The sequence below is a fragment of the Saccopteryx leptura genome, chromosome 2 (assembly GCF_036850995.1).
Source record: "Saccopteryx leptura isolate mSacLep1 chromosome 2, mSacLep1_pri_phased_curated, whole genome shotgun sequence".
Lineage (NCBI taxonomy): Eukaryota > Metazoa > Chordata > Mammalia > Chiroptera > Emballonuridae > Saccopteryx > Saccopteryx leptura.
This window is the reverse complement of record NC_089504.1, coordinates 243,928,604-243,951,087: the sequence shown is the minus strand read 5'-3', so window position 1 is coordinate 243,951,087 and position 22,484 is coordinate 243,928,604. Positions and strand designations below refer to the sequence as shown.

At 45.4% G+C, this 22,484-nt stretch overlaps 1 protein-coding gene across 6 annotated transcripts in view; it reads right to left on the bottom strand.

The window, feature by feature from the left end:
- Positions 1 to 3,019, bottom strand: part of ATXN2 (ataxin 2) — a 129,801-nt gene extending 126,782 nt beyond the window's left edge. For 3 of the 6 annotated variants that reach the window (XM_066370876.1, XM_066370881.1, XM_066370877.1), the window contains exon 1: positions 2,283 to 3,018. In XM_066370876.1, coding sequence (XP_066226973.1) covers positions 2,283 to 2,962 — 680 coding nt within the window. In that variant the 5' untranslated portion in view covers positions 2,963 to 3,018. Of the gene's footprint in view, positions 1 to 2,282 lie in introns of all 6 variants that reach the window. The other 3 variants (XM_066370879.1, XM_066370880.1, XM_066370882.1) reach the window with 2 other exon arrangements.
- Between the last annotated feature and the right edge of the window lie 19,465 nt (positions 3,020 to 22,484).

Below are 22,484 nucleotides of genomic sequence, written 5' to 3'. Positions count from 1 at the left end.
ATATTTTGTTATTATCTCTGAGCATGTCAAACCCAATGCATCATTTTCTTTCTTCACCTTTGGTCCCAGAAACTTATTTTAACTGCTGAAACACTCAAGTTAAACACAAGTGAGGATACTCTAGAAATTGCAATTGGTTTATAAAGAACCCAATAACAGTGATTCAAAATTTAAACAATTCTACAAGTACATTAGCTGAAGATCTGCACAATACAATTTCACATTCTATGAATCTGATACATTAAACAAAACCACTTTTTATGAAAAGGAGTAAGGGCTACAATTTATGCCTCAAGTAAAAGAACTTGAAGCCTAAGGAAAGCCTCCGCAACTTAAAAGCCTTAGTTTTAATTCTTATTGGAACAAGTTGAATATATCTGCCAATTTCTGATACCTAAGAAAGAAAAAACAGTGTATCTTTTTCCATAAAAATTATATTTAAATCTTTTCCATTTTTCTACTATGGATGCCACCGAGAAAGGGAAACTTAAGTTACAAAATCCTAATTGGACAAAGCTGGGGAAATAGGCACTTTACTTGAACTAGTTTAGCTACACAGCTTTTGCAGATGTCTGAGAGAAGAGGGAACTGTTTGGGGGTAGCAGAGGTAGTAGGGTAGAAGTCAAAAAACCAATGCTCCCCCTCCCCCCACTGAAGACAGCAGCATTACTTAAAAATCAGTTCAGTTTCATCTTGATGGGTAATTTCTGCCATAAATAAAAATTCTTTAGACTGCTGAAAACTGTTCTCAAAAAGAAAACTCAGTCCACGAAAAAAATAAAAGTCCCGTTCTCCCTCCTTCTAAAGGCCAGGGTGCCTGTCTATTTAAGGAGGACCCTGATCACCAACCCTGCCAACCCCGCCTAGGCCTAAGGGAGACATGGCAATGCCGACAGCACCAATGGGCTCGGGGCACAGGGGAAATGGACTTGCGTGCCCTTGGTGAGCTCTGGCGGCACTCCCCATGTTAAGGACACTGGCCACAATGGAATGGAGTCTATTGACATTTGCTGCCCCATTTGAACACTAAGCATTTTCTTAGTTCGTGGAATACGAACCACCACCCCCAACCCCTACACACACCACAGGACTTGCTGCACCAACACACCTTCCAGAGTAAGACCCGGCTACCTGAGAACACCGAGCCCCCCGTTCCTACCACAAACCTGGGTACTGGGGGATGGAGGTGACAACATGCAAGGAAACACCCGCATTTCTGCCTTCAGGAACCCCCACCATGCTGCCTGCTGCAATCCCTCTCCACTCAAAATTAAAGAACTGGGGCGGGGGCTGGGGAGAAGTGCGCAATGTGCCGCTCCCTGCCCCATAACCACCCCACCCGGCCCCCAGTCCAACCTGGAATTAAGCGCACGCCCGGGTCCGGCCCTCGCCCACCACTACTCAAAGGCGCCTTCTCCTCCGCGGCCTCGGAACAGCAATGCGGCTCGGCCACCACCCGCGCGGGAGAGGCCTCGCGGGGGAAGAAGGGAGGCCGGCAGGGGGCCGGGCACTACGCACCCCCTCCCCAGGTGGGGGAGGGCAGGCGCTGCGGGGCACCGCACCGAGCCGGCCGACTCCGCGGAGTTCTGGGCCCCCGCCGCTTGCCACCGAGTGCGGAGGGGCGCAGGGACCGCTGCCCACCGCCCCAGCCCGGTCAGTCCTCCCAGCTGTCCCAGGACAGCGAGGTGGCTAAGGGCACTAGATGGATCCTGATGATTCCAGATGTGCCCTGGGGCTGCCCTGTTAACGGTGCAGGAAGGGGGGGGGGGACGCGGCCCCAACTTTCCCCCCTCCCCCGTGAATCCCCATTGGGGGCATTGGCAAGTTTCGGGAGACAGCACCCAAACCTCCAGACCCTTCCACACGTTACTATTTACATTGAAGGTGGGGGCGCTGCCCAAGCGGCCCCCCACTTGGGGCGGAGACTTGAAGGAGGTGGAACAGGGGCTGACAATCGCCAAGACCTGTGAACCGCTCCCAAACACTTAGATGGAGAGACGGAGGCTGCCCAGTCCTTCCATCTTGACCGTCTGGGGGAGGGGCCGTGGGTGTTGCAGGAGACTGGACACGGCCTGACATTCCCGGAGGGACCCCGCGGCGCCTCCCACCCAACCCCCCGGGTTTCAGCCCGGAGCGGGGAGCCCCACCCCCACTGCAGGCCCCCAGCCTACCCCCCGAAGCCCGGCCGGTCACGGGGCGGGGACGGCGGTGCGGGCTGCGGGGGAGGGGACGCGAGGCCCGGGCTCGTCCCGGCCCGGAGCTAACTGGGGCGCGACACCCACCTGCCCAGGCCCGGCCGCCCACCGCCAGCGCTCGCCACTGCCGAGGAGGAGGAAGCCGCGGCCGAGGACGACGAGACCGAGGGTGAGGACGGCGCCACGGCGGGCGACGTGATTAGGCCGCCGCCACCGGGCTTGCGGGCATTGGCGGCCGCGGACGGCTGCTGCTGCTGCTGCTGCTGCTGCTGCTGCTGCTGGGGCTTCAGCGACATGGTGAGGGGCCCATACACCGGCCCGCACGCCGGGCGGGGACAGCCGGGAGCCGGGCGCGCCGAGGGGACGCCGGAGTGCGGCGGGGACGCGCGGGCGCCAACCGGGGCGGTGCGGGCTGGTGCGGCCGGGGGGGCGCCTGGGCCCGCGAAGGGGAGGAATAGGACGATGAAGGGGCGGGGAGGCCCGCCGAGACCGAGGAGCTGCCGGGAGCCGGGCCGGGCCGCGCCGCCGCCGTTGCCGTTGCTACCAAAACAGTCTGAGGCGGAGGGAGGCGAGCGCTGCCCGGAGGGAGGGGGGCCGGGGCCGGGCGGAGGAGGGGCGGCGGAGGGATACGGGCCTGGAGCTGCGTTCCCGCCGCCCCGCCGCTCCGGACGCGGGAGCGAGCGCCGCCCGGGCCACCTGGCCGTGGCGAGGCGGCGAGGCTCGATGGCTGCTGCTGGGCCCCGAGGACCTGTGGCCGCCGAGCGCATCGGAGGTCGGGCGCAGAGCGGCGCCCCGTAGCCTTGCCGGGTGGGCGCGGAGGTGCGGGACGGGGACTCTTTACCGGAAGTCGGAAGGGTCAGGCGGAAGCAGAATGTAAGGCGGCTCCAGGGTTGGGAGGGACACGTGAGGAACGGGCGCCGCGCTGGGCCGCGTTCGCGGGGGTCGGGTTAGGGCCCGGCGGCCGGTCCTGCCCGGATCCGCCCTCCTCGAGGCGGGTCTGCCCTTTGGAGAGGCCGTGTCTGTCTTCGCCTCAGTGCCGGCCTAGTGTAGAGCACCGGAGGGAAGCGTTTCTTCCCCGCCCCTTGATATTCCTTCAACGTCCTCAGATTGCTGGGAGAACCCGAGATTGCCCCCACCTGATGCAACCTAAAAAAAGGACTGCGAGGGCCTTTAGGGCAGACACTACGTCTTGCTACGTATAAAGCACCTTGAGCACAAGCATCCCATAGTTTCCTTTGTATCCCCAGCATCAGGCACACAGTAGGCGCTCTCAGTGATTTACTAAGTGTCTCAAAGGCAGGCCGTCCTCTCTTTCCCTGCCAAGACTAATGGTTGGAATCAAGCAACCTCCCAGGGCCACTCATATCTGGTCACCTTTTCCCCACTTTTTCCACCCCTGCAACACAGTAACCAGAAAACTTGGGGATCTGACCTTCATTTGAACCCATTTCCCGTCCCTTGAACTTCTTTTTCTTCATTCATGAGACTCAAAAGGAAATGTGCGTGATTGGTAGAGCTATGGATAATGGGGTCTCCTTCGGTGGAGGCAGAACAGACCTCATAAGAATGTGCGAACTTTAGACCTTGACCCCTTTAGAAGTTTTACTTTAACTTAGGTCGCTAGCCAGCACAGTAGTCCGTTTTGTAAATGTGTTGCAATTAAACTGGAAGCAAGTAGGTAACTGTCTGAGTGAAGAATCTAGTTTCTTAAAGAGTGAAATTACTTTAGGAAATGATAGGAGGAAAACACCAAAATTCCCCTCAGTATCCAGAACTGTCAGATAAAAAGGTAATGACATAGAAAAACTTTGAGAATCATTAAGCCACGAGTCTCCAGTAGCCAAACTGGAATTAATCTCCTATATGACCCAGGCAGAAATGATCGTTAATTCTGCACACACCTGAAAAGTATCAGCTTTATCTCCCATCTGAGGTAAAAAGGGGATTGGGGGAGGGGGAGTAGTATTCTTTTAAACCAGTAGTTGCAAAATCTTTTAAAAATTAACCAAAAGGAAATTGAGACTAAAAAAAAAAAAAAAACAAAATAAAAAACCAGATGGGGGGGGGGGGAATAGAAGGGCCATAAGAGAAATACAATCAACTTTCTGTGGTTTAATGATTTGACTAAATTAGCCATATCAGAGACCAAGGTCCCAGAATTCAATCTTACAATCGAATTTCAGACAGATAGGAGGGAAAAGGGAAGTGGAATAAAAAGATCTAAAGCAGACACAGCTGACCTTGATTTAATTTACGCTGAGAAAACTCACATTTTTACCCATGATCATTGAAAATATTTTTTATCCGTTTTATTAAGGCATAATTTGCATGTTAGGAAATTCACCTGTTCTTTATGCAAGTCAGTGATTCTCATTAAATTTACAGAGTTGTGCAACCATGACTACTAATTTCAGAACTTTTCCTCACCCCAAAAGACTGCTTCATACCCATTTGCAGTTACTCCAGTTCCCACCCTCAATCCCAACAACTAATTTACCTTCTGTCTCAACGAATGTGTATGTTCTAGACGTCTCACATTAATGGAATCTTACAATTGGTGGTCTTTGCCTTCTTTCTCTTAGTATACTGTTTTTGAGGCTTATCCATGTTGCAGCATATATCAGTATTTTTCACCTTTTTAAAATATTTTTAAAATTATTTTTATTTATTCATTCATTTTAGAGAAGAAAGAGAGGGAGAGAGAGAGAGAAGTGGGGGAGGAGCAGGTAGCATCAACTCCCATATGTGCCTTGACCGGGCAAGCCCGGGGTTTTGAACTGGGGACCTCAGCGTTCCAGTTTGATGCTTGATCCACTGTGTCACCACAGGTCAGGCAGTGTTTCACTTTTTATCACTGGGTAGTACTCTGTTCTATTTGTGTATCTACTCTACAGTTGGTGGACATTTCAATTGTTTCAGGTTTTCAAGAATAATGCTTCTATGAACATTTGTAAACATGTCCTCCCATGAACACGTTTTCATTTCTCCTGAGTAGGTGCCTTGGAATGAAATGTTCAGTGACGTGATAAATTTATATTTAACTTTGTAAAGATACTATCAGACTTTTTTTCCAAAGTGACTGTGCCATTTTATAGTCATACTTGGAATGTTTGTTTATCATTAAAGTTTGATTTCTGCTTTCATATTAAAATGGAAACCGAGAGAACCTCTACTGTCATTCTATTGTATACACCACTACCACCCATTTTTCTTTATGGAAGGATTACCACCCCAAATCAAGGAATATCTATTATTGCAAACTCTTCACCTGAATTCTAGACATCTGAAGTCGTGGTTATTTATCAGCACCTGTGGTGTCAGAGGGCTTTCAGTTATGAAAAGATAATGCTCCCCAGACAAAATGGTGTGGCAGGCAGCTTTTCAGATGACCCCACATGATACTGTTCCTGGTATTCAGATCCTATGAAATACCCTCTCCTTGAATATGAGCTGGACCTAGTGGCTTCCTTCTAACAGAAAGAAAAAATTAGGGGTCTTCACATCCAAGATTAGGTTAAAAACGACTGTTGCTTTTGTTTTGGACTGTCCTCTCTCACTCGCTTGCTTTGAAGAAAGACAGCGCCATGTTAAGAGTGGCCCTACGGAGAGGCCTTCATGGCAAGAACTTAATGACTGCCAGCCGCCACACGAGTGAGATTCGAAGCGGATCATCCCCCAACAAGTCTCGATATGACCTCAGCCCTGGTCAGTGCACCTTAATTAGGCTTTGTCAGAGACCCTGAACTAGAGATACTCAGCTAAGACACACCAGATTCCTAACTCTTGTTGTTCAAGTTAATAAATTTTGGGGTAATTTGCAGCAATAGAGAATATAGATGCCTTACAAAAAGTGCATTCAGAATTCTTTAAAGACAGATACTGAAGTCAGGAACTAATATTATATCCAATCCAAATTAAATTTTTGAGTGACCCCCTAACGATTCTTGGGAAGCCATTTAAACAAAACCAAGTGGCCCTGGCCGGTTGGCTCAGCGGTAGAGCGTCGGCCTGGCGTGCGGGGGACCCGGGTTCGATTCCCGGCCAGGGCACATAGGAGAAGCGCCCATTTGCTTCTCCACCCCCTCCCCTCCTTCCTCTCTGTCTCTCTTTTCCCCTCCCGCAGCCAAGGCTCCATTGGAGCAAAGATGGCCCGGGCGCTGGGGATGGCTCCTTGGCCTCTGCCCCAGGTGCTAGAGTGGCTCTGGTCGCGGCAGAGCGACGCCCCGGAGGGGCAGAGCATCGCCCCCTGGTGGGCGTGCCGGGTGGATCCTGGTTGGGCGCATGCGGGAGTCTGTCTGACTGTCTCTCCCCGTTTCCAGCTTCAGAAAAATACAAAAAAATAAAAAATTAAAAAAAACCCAAGTATCACTGGAGAGTGGTCATCAAAGGCAATGAGGAACATTGTCCTGAAAGAATTCTGATATGAATAGGTATTGCTAATATTTTAGCTTCTAAAACAGGCAATGGTCCTGCCCAGATAGCTCAGTTGGTTAGAGCGTTGTTCCAATATATCAAGGTTGCGGGTTTGATTCCCAGTCAGAGCACATACAAGAATCAACCAACAAACACATAAATAAGTGGAGCAACAAATCAATGTATTTCTCTCTCTCTCTCCTTTCCTTGCTTTTTAAAATCCAATAAATAAAAAAGCTGCGGCCATTTTAACCACTATTTTAGAGATGAAAATTAGTATCAAGTGAGAAACCATCTAGACTTTCAAATGGGGAATCCAGTCCTGTGGATTCTGTACTTGCTTTCTGATTCTCAATGACCCTTCAGCAAGCCACGCGGCCCTCTAATTTTCATCACTTCAATGATTAATCAAGTCTGGGGATTTGGGGCCTAAAAACTAATGTAGCCATGCAAAGCAGAAATGTAGAGAATGATCTGCTGTCACACTCAGTAGAGCAGACGCATCCGATGATCCAGTATTTCCAGCAACTCATTTTTCTGCAATCATTTCTCTTCAGCTCTCTTCATTTGATCATGTTTAATGTATGATGCTACATTATTCACTCAAAACTCTTGATTTCACTTTCAAAAGCATGAAAATTAATTCAAATCAAAACTAACATGCACCCCCCCCAAAAAAAAAAATCCATCCTCTTAAAGTTTTTGCATAGACCAACCCTCATTTAAAAAATGAGAAAGAGAGAGAGCAGATGTAATTTCAAAAATAGGACCATGGCTAATTAAACCAGTGTTTTTTTCTAACCATGGTTACTCAGAATTCTTAGAGGCTAATCTATTTGTAGACACTCCAGGAATCCCAAAAGACTAAAAGCAATAAAAAAAAAAAGTGTAATGTGGGGCGCGGGGTTGCTTCCAATAGGCATTATTTATACACCTTGTCTACAAAGTAACAACTTTTCCATAGGTTTGAAAAATACTGAGGGATGGTGTGATCAAATAAGGACCACAGCAATATTATTTGAAGACGTTTTTAAATGAGCTCTTTCCTCCACACAAGCACACTTCTGGTTGTTAAGTTGCTCATTTTGTTTTACCTTGTGGGACAGAATAATGATGCGGTGACATTATTCACAAGGCAAAAGCTGGATGCCAGCTGAAATAGACACAGAAGAAAGAATTCTTTATTTTTTATTGGAAATGCTTGTGCAGTACAGAGCCAGACATTTAAAGAAACTCAGCCTTTTTGTTCTGCCTCATTCTCCCTTTCTGTTTTCATTTGCCCCCTTTTTGTGGAGAATGTTGCGTGCGGGCAGCCTGTTGTTTCAGGGGCCACAGATTTATGGAAAGCCAGAGATGTGAAGTATGCACCATTTGGAGAATTTAGGAGGGGATGTAAAATGGATGTGTGCAGCTCGGGCGACAGCTGAGCTGGGATCTTCTTAAGTTTGCTACAGGATACCGGGAGCCCCACAATGGAACCCCAGAGGAATCAGACTATAATTAATACTGACATTGCTGACCTGTGGTCTCAGAATAGGGACTTGGAGTCTTGTTCCGGAGTGGAATCAGATATGGGCTTAACAATGCTCACTGTCTTGCTCAAGTCCACATATGATCAAAACTACTTATTTTACATAAGGTAAGCCTTAGGGCTCAGGAACGATGAGGACTGTAAACCTCCCTATAGCATTTACTAGTACCAGCTCTGTTCTAAGTGCTGTCTTTCTACATAATAACTCATACAACACTCACAGTAATCCACTGATGCTCAATAGGAGGGGAGAATTTTGCCCCACCCTCCAGGGAACATTTGGCAATTCCAGAGATATTTATGGTTGTCACAATTGAAGGGAAATGCTACTGGCATCTTGTGGGTAGAGGCCAGGGATGATGCTAAACACCGTACAGAGCACAGGACAGCCCCAACAGAGAACCATATAGCCCGCCAGAAACATCAGCAGTGACAAGGCTGGTTGAGAAACTTTGCAGTAACCCTGTGAAGTAGAGGGGATCTTCTCATCTGACAGGTGGGGATACTGAGGCACAGAGATGTTAAGTCACTTTGACTTAAGGTCACACTCATTAAATGGCAAAGCTGGGACTTGAACCCACAAAGTCGGTCTCCAACATCTTGGCTCTCAGCCACTTTGTTTGTATGAACTAGTGAAGGCCCAAGGTGACTCTCTGGGAAAAATAAACTTCTCTCTTTGGTTTCATCCAATGCAAGCTTCTAGTGCACTGGCACCACCAGTAACTGCCTATTTCTTGATTAGGGAGAGAGCTTACCATTATAAAAGTCACCATCAGCAGGGGACAAGCCAGCAGCGCCTATCAGAACTGAAATAGCACCTTTCCAACAAGGGTGAAAAACTGAATATAGCCTGACCAGGCAGTGGCAGAGTGGATAGAGCGTCGGACAGGGATGCAGAGGACCCAGGTTCGAGACCCCGAGGTCGCCAGCTTGAGCGCGGGCTCATCTGGTTTGAGCAAAATCCCACCAGCTTGAACCCAAGGTCGCTGGCTCCAGCAAGGGGTTACTCAGTCTGCTGAAGGCCCATGGTCAAGGCACATATGAGAAAGCAATCAATGAACAACTAAGGTATTGCAATGCGCAATGAAAAACTAATGATTGATGCTTCTCATCTCTCTCCGTTCCTGTTTGTCTGTTCCTGTCTATCCCTCTCTCTGACTCACTCTCTGTCTCTGTAAAAAAAAACAACAAAAAACCTGAATATATAAGGATAATCATTGGGCCTGACCAGGTGGTGGCGCAGCAGACAGAGCGTCATTCTGGGAGGCAGAGGACCCTGGTTCGAAACCCCGAGGTCACCGGCTTGAGCGTGGGCTCATCGAGCTTGAGTGTGGGCTTACCAGCTTGAGCGTGGGATCCCAGACATGACCCCATGGTCACTGGCTTGAGTCCTAGGTTACTGGCTTGAAGTCCAAGGTTGCTGGCTTGAGCAAGGGGTCACTTGCACTGCTGTAGCCCCCTGGTCAAGACACATGAGAAAGCAATCAATGGACAACTAAGGTGTCCCAACAAAGAATTGATGCTTCTCACCTCTCTCTTTTCCTGTCTCCCTGTCCCTGTCTGTCCCTCTCTCTGTCTCTCAGTAAAAAAAGAAATAAATAAAAAAGGATAATCATTGGAGTGTTATTTGGAACACAGACTAGAAACTCTAGCAGGGATGGTTAAATGCCTTATAGTGTTTCCCAAATGCAGTGGAATACAGAATGTCCTTAGCTATTCAATCAGAAAGAGGTAGATCTTTGCAGTGATGCAAAAAAGATCTTTAAGACCTGTTGTTTTAAAAAAAAATTCAAAAGGTGAATGTGAGGTGATAGATGTGTTCATTTACTGGGTTGTGGTAATCATTTCACAATGTGCAAATATCAGATCATGTTGTATGCTTAAAATACATAAAGTTTTTGTCGATTATACCTCAGTAAAGCTGGGCAGAGGAAACCTGTTAAGTCAAAAAGCAGAAAATTTAAAAATAAAATAAAGCAATAAGTAAATGTGTAGACTATTTCTATGGTATACACCAATTTGTGTTCATCAAAGGGAAGTAAGTATAAGTATATATATGTATGTGTATGTGTCTGTGTATATTTCCATGAAAAAATTGATACTAGGGAGGAGAAAAACTTACCGTATACCTCTGGACTGTTTGAAAATTTACTTTTGAAAATTTATTTTACCATGTACAAGTTATCTTTTTCAAAAAATATAACAAAATAAAATGTCAGGGCATCATAACAAGTAGCTAATATTTGTACCACACTTCATGGGTTTACAAAGCATAGTTTTATTTGCATTGTTCCCTTTGGCACTCACCAAAGATGGCAACACCACCAGAGCAGAGAAGTGGCATGAACTACCCAAAGTCACTCCCTGTCCACACCCCCACATGCTGCCCTTTCTCATTTCCCTCAGTCAGATCAATTACTGTCTCTACCACTTTTATTTTATTCAGCCGCAAGCTGCCATTCTCAAGCTCTAGGCAGTAAATCCTTGGTCACATAGAAATAGAAAAGGCCTGTCCCTTTCTGCCATGTTTATATTGCTTTCTGCTGAAGTGCCACACTGGAGCTCCAGAAATAAGTTCACCTTCAGAGTCCATCTGTACGTAATAGGCACTTAATAAAGCTGAGTTGCTTTGACTTGATAGACACTAATTCTCATTTTATACATGTTTGCTTATTTGAGCTGAAATGACATATGCTTCCTATTCATATCTGCTAATTGCTACCAGCCATGGGCCCCCATGATGGGGCCAACATCCAAGGCCAGCCCTGACTGACCCAAGCATTTCCAGGCAGTGAGGGGGACAGTTAAACAACTAGCCTTTCTTATTCACATGTTTCCATCCCATGTGGTTTGGGCAGGGTTTGCATTCACCCCTGGATAACACTTATTTCTCTTCCAGTTAATAGCTTGTGATGTGTCCTTAAAGGCATTCAGGGAAGTGTCCGTCTAATTCATTAGAAGACACTGGAGCCAAGAAACCACGAGGGGCCTTCTGGAGAAGTAACTCCTAGTCACTAGCCTTCTGTAGCCTTAAAGGAGGCTGGAGCTGAGGCCCTGTGAAGATTAGTTTCACTCTCCTTTGATCAGGGTTCTCTTCCATTGCACAGTGGTTCATTTCTGTCCTCAGAGGGTCAATACAGGGCAAGTCCTTATGCAGCAATAGCAAATGGTAGGCTTCTGGTTTCCTGAAAATGACTCAGGAATCCTGACACGTGAAGTTTTTTTGTTTTGTTTTGTTTTGTTTTTAAAGTTAGATAAGTCTTTTTAAGAACATCCTGAATATTTGTGTATCAGTTAACATCTGCTGTGTAACAGACTACCCGCAACGTAGAGGCTTAAAACAACACACCTTATTTTATTTCTTAAAATTCTGTGGGTTATCTGAACAATTCTTCCTTTCTGGGCTGCCTCAACTGGGGCTGAATGGTCTAGGATGGCCTTTTGATGTCTGTAGCAATTGGCTCTATGTCAGCTGGAGAATAATAAAGACAACGTATCTACAGTCATACAGCTGACTGTCCTGAGCATGTTCACGTGGTGGTGGTCACAAGATTCCCAAGAGCAGCAAGAGAAGACAAACCCAAGGCACCGGCACTTTTTAGGTCTGTTCTTGTGTCACATTACTAATGTTCCATTAAGTCAAAGCAAGACACATGGCCAAGCTCAGATTCAAGAGGTAGAGAAGTAAACTCTATATCTCTTGATAGCATAAGCTGCAAAAACACTTTGCAAAGAATGGGCATGCAGGGAGGAAAGGATTTGTGGCCTTCTTTGGTAATATATCATAGTAGAATTATGCCATTTGAAAATCAATTTTGCCTGACCAGGCGATGGCGCAGTGGATAGAACGTCGGACTGCGATGCAGAGGACCCAGGTTTGAGACCCCGAGGTCACCAGTTTGAGCGCAGGCTCATCTGATTTGAGCAAAAGCCCACCAGCTTGAACCCAAGGTCGCTGGCTCCAGCAAGGGGCTACTTGGTCTGCTGAAGGCCCGCGTCAAGGCACATATGAGAAAGCAATCAATGAACAACTAAGGTGTTGCAACATGCAATGAAAAAACTAATGATTGATGCTTCTCATCTCTCTCCGTTCCTGTTTGTCTGTCCCTGTCTATCCCTCTCTCTGACTCACTCTCTGTCTCTGTAAAAAAAAAAAAAAAAGAAAGAAAATCAATTTTAAAACTTTCTCTCTCTCTCTTTTTTTTTTTTAGTAAGATGCATCTGAGTAGTCAGAAGAATGCTGATGCTGAGAAGGCTACTTTTAGCAATCTGATGATTTTCAAACCTCCAGTTCTGGTCATTCCACTCGAGACTGGTAGAACCGTCCTGATGAAAATAGCACCAGGTGCCTAGGCCGTGGTGGCACAGTGGATAAGGAGTCAACCTGAAATGCTGAGGTTGCTGGTTCAAAACCCTGGGCTTGCCTGGTGAAAGTACAAATGAGAAGCAACTACTAGATGTTGTGCTTCCTGCTCCTCCCCCCTGCTCTCTCGCTCCTCTCTCTAAAATCAGTAAATAAAATATCTTACAAAAACAAACAAAAAAAGAAAATAGTACCAGGCATAGTCTCTGCAAAGCTAGTTGTGATGGTTAATTTTATGTGTCAACTTGACTGAGCCAACGGATGCCCAGATATCTCATTAAACATTATTTCTGGATATGTCTGTGAGGGCAAAAAATTTTCACATTTGAATTGGTAGACTTAGTAAAGCAGATTGCCCTCTCCAATGTGTGTGGGCAACATCCAATCCATTGAGAATCTGAATAGAACAAAAAGGTAGAGGGAGAATTCTCTCTGCCTCACCACTCATGCTGGGACATAGGTCTTCTCCTGCCCTCAGACTGGGAATTATGCCATCAGCACTCCTTTTTCTCAGGCCTTTGGACTTGAACTAGAACTTACACCATCCATTCTCCTGGTTGTCAGGTCTTTGGATTTAGACCACCAACGTTCCTGGGTCCCCAGCTTGTAGATAACAGATTGTGGGACTTCTTAACCTCCATAATCAGGTGAGCCAGGAGGACCCTAATAGACTGGTTCTCCAGAAATGCAATCGCATGACCTTGGGAAGGTCATCCTCGTTGTCCTTTGTTGACAGCGAGAGCTACCCTAGATGGTGAGTTACACAGGACCTTTCTGAAGTTGTTGCAGGAAAAAGAAAGGACAACAGGGCACATGCTGAATGACCCAAGCCCTGCGTGTAGAGATAAGACGACCAAGCTTGGGGCTGAAATCCTCAGCTTTCATCCATATTGTTGGCATAGTCTTTGAGTCTGTGATTTTCAGCTTTTCCTCCTCATAGGCCCGATTAAACCCTTTGATCTCATTTTATTGGGCAATATTGTTATGCCACTTTACAAACACACCATTTATTCCAGGCTGACCTTAGAATCCTTTCCTTTCCCCCATTTCTTGAAGGGCATTCATGGTTAGTGAGACACTCAACAATACTAGATTTAAAAAGGGAGAAGGGCATGTAGCAGGTGCTTAAAAATGTTCAAATAAATGAAGGCCAGGAAGGGAGAAAAGAGCATGAAGGTAAATGAATAAAGAGAATTTGTTAACTTAGCACATTCCCTAAGATGTCCAGCTTAGTTGACATATAATTCACATTGTAGATAATTCACCCTTTAAAGTGTGTACATTTCAGTGGTTTTTGGTATATTTACAGAATTGTGCAACCATCACCACAGTGTAATTTTAGAACATTTCATCATTCCAAAAGGAAATCCCATACCCATTAGCAATCACTCCCCATTCCTCCCCTTATCTATTTTCTGCCAATCAACTTACTTCTCCTCTTCCTCCTCAGTGGTGTCATACACGTTCAGAGTTTTATACAACCATCACCACCATCCATCTCCAGAACTTTTTTTTAATGGGTTTTAGACAGAGAGAGGAATAGTGTGGGGGCAGGAGAGAGAGAGAAACATTAATTTGTTATTCACTATTTATGCATTATTGGTTGATTCTCATATGTGCCCTCATCAGGGATCGAACCTGCAACCTTGGCATGTCAGGATAACGTTCCAACCAACTGAGCTATCCAGCCAGGACTTCAGAACTTATTTATCATCCCAAACTGAAACTCTAACTTCCTGTTCTCTGGTCCTTGGAAACCAATGTCGTACTGTCCATTGGAATGAATTTGACTCCTCTAGGGACCTCATGTAAGTGGAATCACACTGTATGTGCCTGACTGTAGCTAGCTTCTTTGATTTGGCATGATGTTCTCAAGGTTCATCCAAGTTATATCATGTGCCAGAATTTCTCTCCTTTTTAGGATTGAATAATATTCCATTGTATTGGATCAAATTGGCAACTTTTGCATGTCAGGATAATGCTCTAACCAACCAAGCTGTCTGGCCAGGGCTGATTAGGCTATTATATACTAAGCTACAGGCTTTGTTTTTTTGTATATTTCTAGTAATTGAGTAATGGATTCACTCACACTCTTCTCCATCCCCTTCCAGATGAAAAATAAGAGTTGGGCTGAATTTACCTTGTGTGTTCTCCATAGCCCAAAGGGAGAGAAAGGCAAGAAGCTGTCAGGAAGGGAGAAGAGAAGGGGTGTGTGGAGGCCTGTGCCTATCTGTCTCCCTCAGGGCCATGCCTTTCTAGCCTTTCCCACCTCAGTCCTAACGAGGCCCTGGGTATGCTGCATTCAGAACACTGAGTGTTCTATGTTCTGCGACAGACCTGAAGCAACTGAGGTGCAAGGCCACCTCACAGTGGCAAAAGACAGGCTTGGCTGGTGCCAGTTTGGCCTGTTGGGAAAGCCTTAGGTAACCAGGAACTGAGGAGGGAAATTCATAACTTCTCAACCCCCAAAGTTCATGAGTTACAGCTCAGGGAACAGCCTTTTTGTATTGCGTTTGAATAAGCCAACCTGAGGATTATGCAAGTATGCTCATTGTCAGTTGTTCTTTATAATAATGACAGCCAAATTCACTTCCATGGTGTTCTCCACTCCAGTCTCGTCTATTTTGCTCTAATATTGGAGCAGAACGACCAGAATCATAGAACAATTATAACCTGTCTTTTCCATTGTAAATGGTAAGGGAGCACCAAATAACAGAACAAGCCTCTACTGGGAATTCATACCCAACAAATAACAAGAGTTGATATATACCAAGATATATATGTATGTAACAAGAATTGGTTATACCTTAGGTAGATTATGTCATTTAATCTTCACCACTGCCTCTTTTTATTTCTTACTGTGATAAAATATATGTAAAATTTACCATTTTTAAGTGTACAGTTCTGTGATATGAAGTACACTCACATTTTTGTACAACCAGCACATCTCCATGAATTTAAACTTCCTAAGGGTGTTGATTTCCACTATGAATAAGGCCAAGCATTATTGAGAATGAAGGGCAGAAGCCTAGGTCTATTTCTTCCTTGCATTTCTTTTTTTTTTTTTTAAATCAAATGCAAGATTTTGACTCTCTTGGTATTTTAACCCTGTTGGTCTGAAATAGATAAATAGGTTATTAATGGACACCTCTAAAAGCTATCATACCTACCCACTTAGGGTGGCCACATTCAAAACAGTGGAAAATAGGCCTGACCTGTGGTGACGCAGTGGATAAAGTGTTGACCTGGGAACGCTGAGGTCACCGGTTCAAAACCCTGGGCTTGCCTGGCCAAGGCACATATGAGAGTTGATGCTTTCTGCTCCTCTCCCTTCTCTCTCTCTCTCTCTCTCTCTCTCTCTCTCTCTGACTCTCTAAAACAAACAAACAAAAACTGAATAAAGTTTAAAAAATATTTTTAAAAAAACAGTGGAAAATAACGTGTTGGCAAGGATGTGGAGAAATTGGAACCTTTGTACATTGCTGGTGAGAATGTAAATGGTGTAGCTGTTTTAGAAAACTTTGTTGGTTCCTCAAAAAAGTTAAACATAGAAGTACTAAATGACCCAGCAGTTTCATTCCTGGTATATACCCCCCCAAACTGAAAACAGGCCAAGTAATATATGTACATGCATGTTCATAACAGCACTAGTCACAATAGCCAAAAGGTAAAACATCCCAAATGCCCTCAATTGAGTGGATAGATAAACAAAAGTGGTCTATCCATACAATGGAATATTATTCAGTCATCAAAAAGAGTGACATTCTGATACATACCGCCATGAATGAATCTCAAAAACATTATGCTACGTGAAAGAATCCAAACACAAAAGGCCACACATTGTATATAATTCCATTTATATGAAATGTCCAGAATAGGCAAATCCTTAGAGACAGAAAGCAGATTGGCAGTTGCCAGGGTCAGGGGTAGGGGGGAGAATGAGGAGAGGCGGCTAATAGGTATGGGGTTTCCTTCTGAGGTGATGAAATGTTTTTGGAACTAGATAGAGTGGTGGACATACAACACTGTGAATGTACTAAGTACCACTGAATTGTTCACTTTTAAATGGTTAACTTTGTTATGTCAATTTCACTTGAATTGAAAACAAAACCTGTCTTGATTTCATGTTAGATCCTTTAATTAGCACAACCTTCATTTTCATTATAAAATACCTATTTTTGCAAAAACTCTGTGATAAAAAGGATTATTGTGTCTCTGTAGAGAACATAAATTACAAAATTTCTAGGGCACAAGGAACAAAACAGGGTTTCAAGTCAGAGAGGGAACTCCATTCATCTTACTTTCCTCCTTCTTCTGGTAAATATATATTACTAAAATGTAGTGCTTAATTATGTATTCAATTGAGTTCCTCTTCCTTTGAAACATCTTCCCTGCCTATTCCAGTTACTCGCCCCAGGGTGCTGCCCACAGCACTCACTATTGGTTCCTCACCAGCACCCATCCTTTCCTTCCTCCCAAAGTACCGATTTTGTTCAGGCAACTCCCTTTGCCCACACAGCCCTGAGCCTCAGGGAAGCTGTGCCCAGCCCCAGAGGGACTGATCAGGATAATCCATTCCCCTTACCAGTGACTGGTTCAGGAATAGCCCTGTGGCCCAAATCTCATGAACGAGGTGTTAGGGGACAGCTTGACTGGCGGCATGGTGGTTTAAAAAATGTGCTCATGGCCCTGGCCAGGTAGCTCAATCAATTAGAGCATTGTTCCGATATGCCAAGCTTGTGGGTTCAATCCCCGGTCAGGACACATACAAGAAACAACCAGTGAATGCACAAATAAATAGAAAAACAAATTAATGTTTCTTTCTTTCTCTCTCTCTCTCCTTTGCCCCCTCTCTCCCTCCTTTCCCCTCTCTCTAAAATCAATCAATAAAAATTTAAATAAAACATTTAAAATGTGCCCACAAATTCTCTGATATGCCTCTTTAAGAAGTGAGCTTAAAAAAAAATTTTTTTTTAAAGAAGTGAGCTTAATTCTAGTTCCCTTGTAACTGGGCTGGACTAAATGATTAGCTTCAAACAAATTGGGGTTGGATTTCCGACACTTGTGCCTGAATGAATCTTGACTAATACAAGTTTTAAGTAAGGCCATATGGTCTAATGCTCTGCACAGTGTCAAGACTCAGCAACAATCTCTTTCCAACACCCTGATTTGTCTCCTCCTTTCACCTCTCCTTCCCTTCTTTTGATAGAGTTAGAGACTCTATCATGTAGGAATGCTTTAATCTAAGTAACAGAATACCCTACTAGTGGGACTTAAATGATAATGGTTTATTGTTTGCCTGTATTAACTGTCTGGAGGTAAGCAATCCCAAGATTAGTTCAATGATTCAACTATGTCATCAGGAGCTAGGTTGTTTCTCTTTCTGTTCTGCCATCCTCAGCATGTCAGCAGCACTGTCCCATTGGATCACAAAATGGCTGCTGTGACACTGAGCACCACATCTTCACACAGGCATCCTGAGAAAGAAGGAAGGAGGCAGGAGCGAAAAGAGCTTTCTCATTTTCACCTTTTTTCCAGGGGCTAAATAAAATCTTTTTCAGAACCACCAGCATAGCCCTCTCTCCCTCTCATTGGCCAAAATCAAGTCATATGACCATCCCTGACCAATCTCTTACATAGGGGGAAAGGATTGCTAAGGTTGGCTACAACTAATCATAATTTATCTCTTTAATAAGAATGCAGCACAGCCTGACCTGTGGTGGCGCAGTGGATAAAGTGTCGACCTAGAAATGCTGAGGTCGCCGGTTCAAAACCCTGGGCTTGCCTGGTCAAAGCACATATGGGAGTTGATGCTTCCAGCTCCTCCCCCCTGTCTCTCTCTCTGTCTCTCTCTCTCTCCTCTCTAAAATGAATAAATTAAAAAAAAAAAAAAAAAAAAGAATGCAGCACAGTTGTACAGATATTGTCAAGGCCCTTCCCCAGTCTTGGGGGGTGAGACGTGGTTGGCCTCATGGAACATGGGGAAAGTCTCTTGGGAGCAATTCTGGACCAAGTCTTTGGTAAGATCATTGAGGTACTCATTTAACCAATCCAGAAATAACCTACCTCCATTCTTGCATTGTTCAATAATAAATCCCCTCATTATGGGAGCCATGTTGAGTTGGGATTCTGTTACTTGCAGTAAGAAACATTTCATAGATACATTCTTCCAACTCCCGCAGAATTTGCTCAAAGCAATACTCCAAACTTACCTTGGCATTCCAGAGACAGAGGCCCCAGGGCAGGCCAGTAGCTCTGTCCTTCTAGGTTCATCCCAAATGCCACCATGTCCTGAAGCCATTCCTGGCATGCTCAGTCATCATGACCTTGCCCTTTTCTGAATCTCTCTGGCATTTTGTGCATTCTTCTCATTGCCCTTTCTAATTCATTCCAAGTGTTCCTTAAAGACCAGTACATTCCAGGGGACACGCTAGGTGCTGGCAGTGCACAGGTGATGATGCCTCTTCCTTGCCTTCAGTTGTACAAAGTCAGCTCGGTTTTACTCTGCTTGGCCCATGTTCGTTCCTTCATCCCTTCCAACAGTCCCATATTGAGGGGCTTCTCTGGGCAAGACCTTGTGCCGATGAAGGAAAATGGTCCCCACTTTCAAAATGCTCGTCTAGCCAGAGAAGAGTGAAAGCGATAAACCCAGGGGCCCCTAGGGAGCAGGATGGAAGCTACCAAACAATAATCTTTGGCCGACATGACTATCATCCCCACTTTTTCTGAAATCTGTTTTCTGCTCGAAGATCGCAAATAACTTTCCCCAGATCACACAGCCGGGCAGCAGAGCTGGGGTCCGAACCCAGGCAGGCTGACTGCAGGCCCAGGCACAAACCTCTGCACCACAGTGCCCACCCACGCTCAGTGGTATACTCACCAGATATCTGCTAGCCAGGAGAGGCCTGGCATGGAGCCTTCCCTCGCAGCCCTCAGAAGGAACCAACTCTATGTAGACACCTTGACCTCAGACTTTCGGTTTCCAGACTAGGAGACGGTAATTTTCTGTTGGTTATGTCATTCAGTGTGTGGCACTTTGTTACAGTGGCCCTAGCAAAGCAATCCACCATGTAAATCTCAAGGTAGCTGGGAAGAAATAAAGGAGGAGAGTGGTATGAGATGAGATTAGAAAGGCAAGTCGAAGCCTGATCACACAAGAACTTGCAAGCTTGAGTAAGACTGGATTTTATTCTGAGACTAGGAAAACTGTTAATAGATTTGATAACTGTCTTAAGCCGAGTTTAAAGTTAAGTTGATGGCATGCATGAGTTGACTAGGGGAAGAGAGTATCTGTTAGAGGGAACAGAAGCAAAAACCAGCGGTTTAGTTTCTGAGGATCATGACATATCACAAGCTGGAGGGCTTAGAACAACAGAAGTCCTTCTCTCATAGTTCTGGAGACCCATAGTCTGAATCAAGCATTTTTTTGCACACACTCGACCATGGAGGAATACCCTGACCAGCCTACCTAAAAATAGCTCTTCCCCCTCTCCCCTTACACCGTGTCATTTACCTAACTGGCACTTACCATTATCTGAAATGTGTTTGTTTGTAGGATGGCTCTGACTGGGACTGTTATATTTGCTGCTGCATCCCCAGAATCTAGACCAGGGGTCCCCAAACTACGGCCCGCGGGCCGCATGCGGCCCCCTGAGGCCACTTATCCAGCCCCCGCCGCACTTCCGGAAGGGGCACCTCTTTCATTGGTGGTCAGTGAGAGGAGCATAGTTCCCATTGAAATACTGGTCAGTTTGTTGATTTAAATTTACTTGTTCTTTATTTTAAATATTGTGTTTGTTCCCGTTTTGTTTTTTTACTTTAAAATAAGATATGTGCAGTGTACATAGGGATTTGTTCATAGTTTTTTTTATAGTCCGGCCCTCCAATGGTCTGAGGGACAGTGAACTGGCCCCCTGTGTAAAAAGTTTGGGGACCCCTGATCTAGACAGTGTCTGGCACTTAGTAGGCCTTTAAGTAATTATTAAGACACCAAATAAACCTTATAAAATCAGTATGCAGAGCCCTGGCTGGGTAGTTCAGATGATTAGTGTCATTCCTATATACCAAGGTTGTTGGTTTGAGCCCCAGTCAGGGGCTCAAGAATCAACCAATGAATGCATAAATAAGTGGGACAACAAATTGATGTTTCTCTCTGTCTTTCTTGCTTACCTTTACTCAAATCAATACATTTTTTAAAAATTAAAAAAATATATAAAAACAGTATGCACAGAAAATGCTGGAAGAAATACAAGGTGTTAATGAAATTCTGTTGAGATAATGGTATTAATTTTCTTCTATTTTTCTGCTTTAAAAATAAAGCATCCTACTTTTTGGAAGGAGATGGAAATGTTTCTACTGAACGCTTAAGAACTGCATTCTAGCCTGACCAGGCGGTGGCGCAGTGGATAGAGCGTCAGACTGGGATGCAGAGGACCCAGGTTTGAGACCCCAAGGTCGCCAGCTTGAGCGTGGGCTCATCTGGTTTGAGCAAAAGGTCACCAGCTTGGGCCCAAGGTCACTGGCTTGAGCAAGGGGTTAACTCGGTCTGCTGAAGGCCTGTAGTCAAGGCACATATGAGAAAGCAATCAATGAACAACTAAGGTTTCACAATGGCAATGAAAAACTGATGATTGGCCCTGGCCGGTTGGCTCAGTGGTAGAGCGTCAGCCTGGCGTGCGGGGGACCCAGGTTCGATTCCCGGCCAGGGCACATAGGAGAAGCGCCCATTTGCTTCTCCACCCCCCCTCCTTCCTCACTGTCTCTCTCTTCCCCTCCTGCAGCCAAGGCTCCATTGGAGCAAAGATGGCCCGGGCGCTGGGGATGGCTCCTTGGCCTCTGCCCCAGGCGCTAGAGTGGCTCTGGTTGCGGCAGAGTGACGCCCCAGAGGGGCAGAGCATCGCCCCCTGGTGGGCGTGCCGGGTGGATCCCGGTCGGGCGCATGCGGGAGTCTGACTGTCTCTCCCCGTTTCCAGCTTCAGAAAAATACAAAAAAACAAAAAAAACAACTGATGATTGATGCTTCTCATCTCTCTCTGTTCCTGTCTGTCTGTCCCTATCTATCCCTCTCTCTGTCTCTGTAAAAAAAAACAAAACAAAAAAAACAACTACATTCTATTATGTTAATTATATCTCAAAAATTTAAAAATAAGAATGAAAAAAAAATAAGAATGATATCCTTGTGTTTTTTATAAAGCATCTTTTTAAAAAAATTTTTTGATTGATTTTTAAAGAGAGAGAGTAGAAGTGGGAAGCATCAACTCATAGTAATTGCTTCTTGTATGTGCCTTGACCAGGCAAGCCCAGTGTTTTGAACTGGTGACCTCAGTGTTCCAGGTCGATGCTTTGTCCATTGCGCCACCACAGGTTAGGCATCCTTGTGTATTTTAAAAGATAACATTCTTGCTATTGTTTTGTAGCATTTAGACTATATAAATAAAATAAATAGAAATAAGCAGAAGAGTTACATAACAGTCTGACCAGGCGGTTGCACAGTGGATAGAACATCAGCCTGGGACGCTTAAGACCCAGGTTCATAACCCCGAGGTCACCGGTTTGAGTGAGGGCTCACCCGGCTTGAGTGCAGGGTCACTGGCTTGAGCATGGGATCATAGACATGACCCCGTGGTCACTGGCTTGAGCCCAAAGGTCATTGGCTTGAAGCCCAAGGTTGCTGGCTTTAGGAAGAGGTCACTGGCTCAACTGGAGCCCCCCCAGTCAAGGCACATATGAGAAAGCAATCAATGAACAACTAAGGTGCCACAACGAAGAATTGATGCTTCTCTTCTCTCTCCCTTCCTGTCTGTCTGTCCCTGTCTCTTTCTCTGTCTCTGTCTCTTCTCTCTCTCTCTCTCTCTCTCACACACACACACACACACACACAAAAGTTACATAACATAAAATAGATATTGGGTCTATATGATAAATCAGACTTGTTATAATATATATTTTAAATAGTTTATTGATTTGAGAGAGGAAGAGAGAG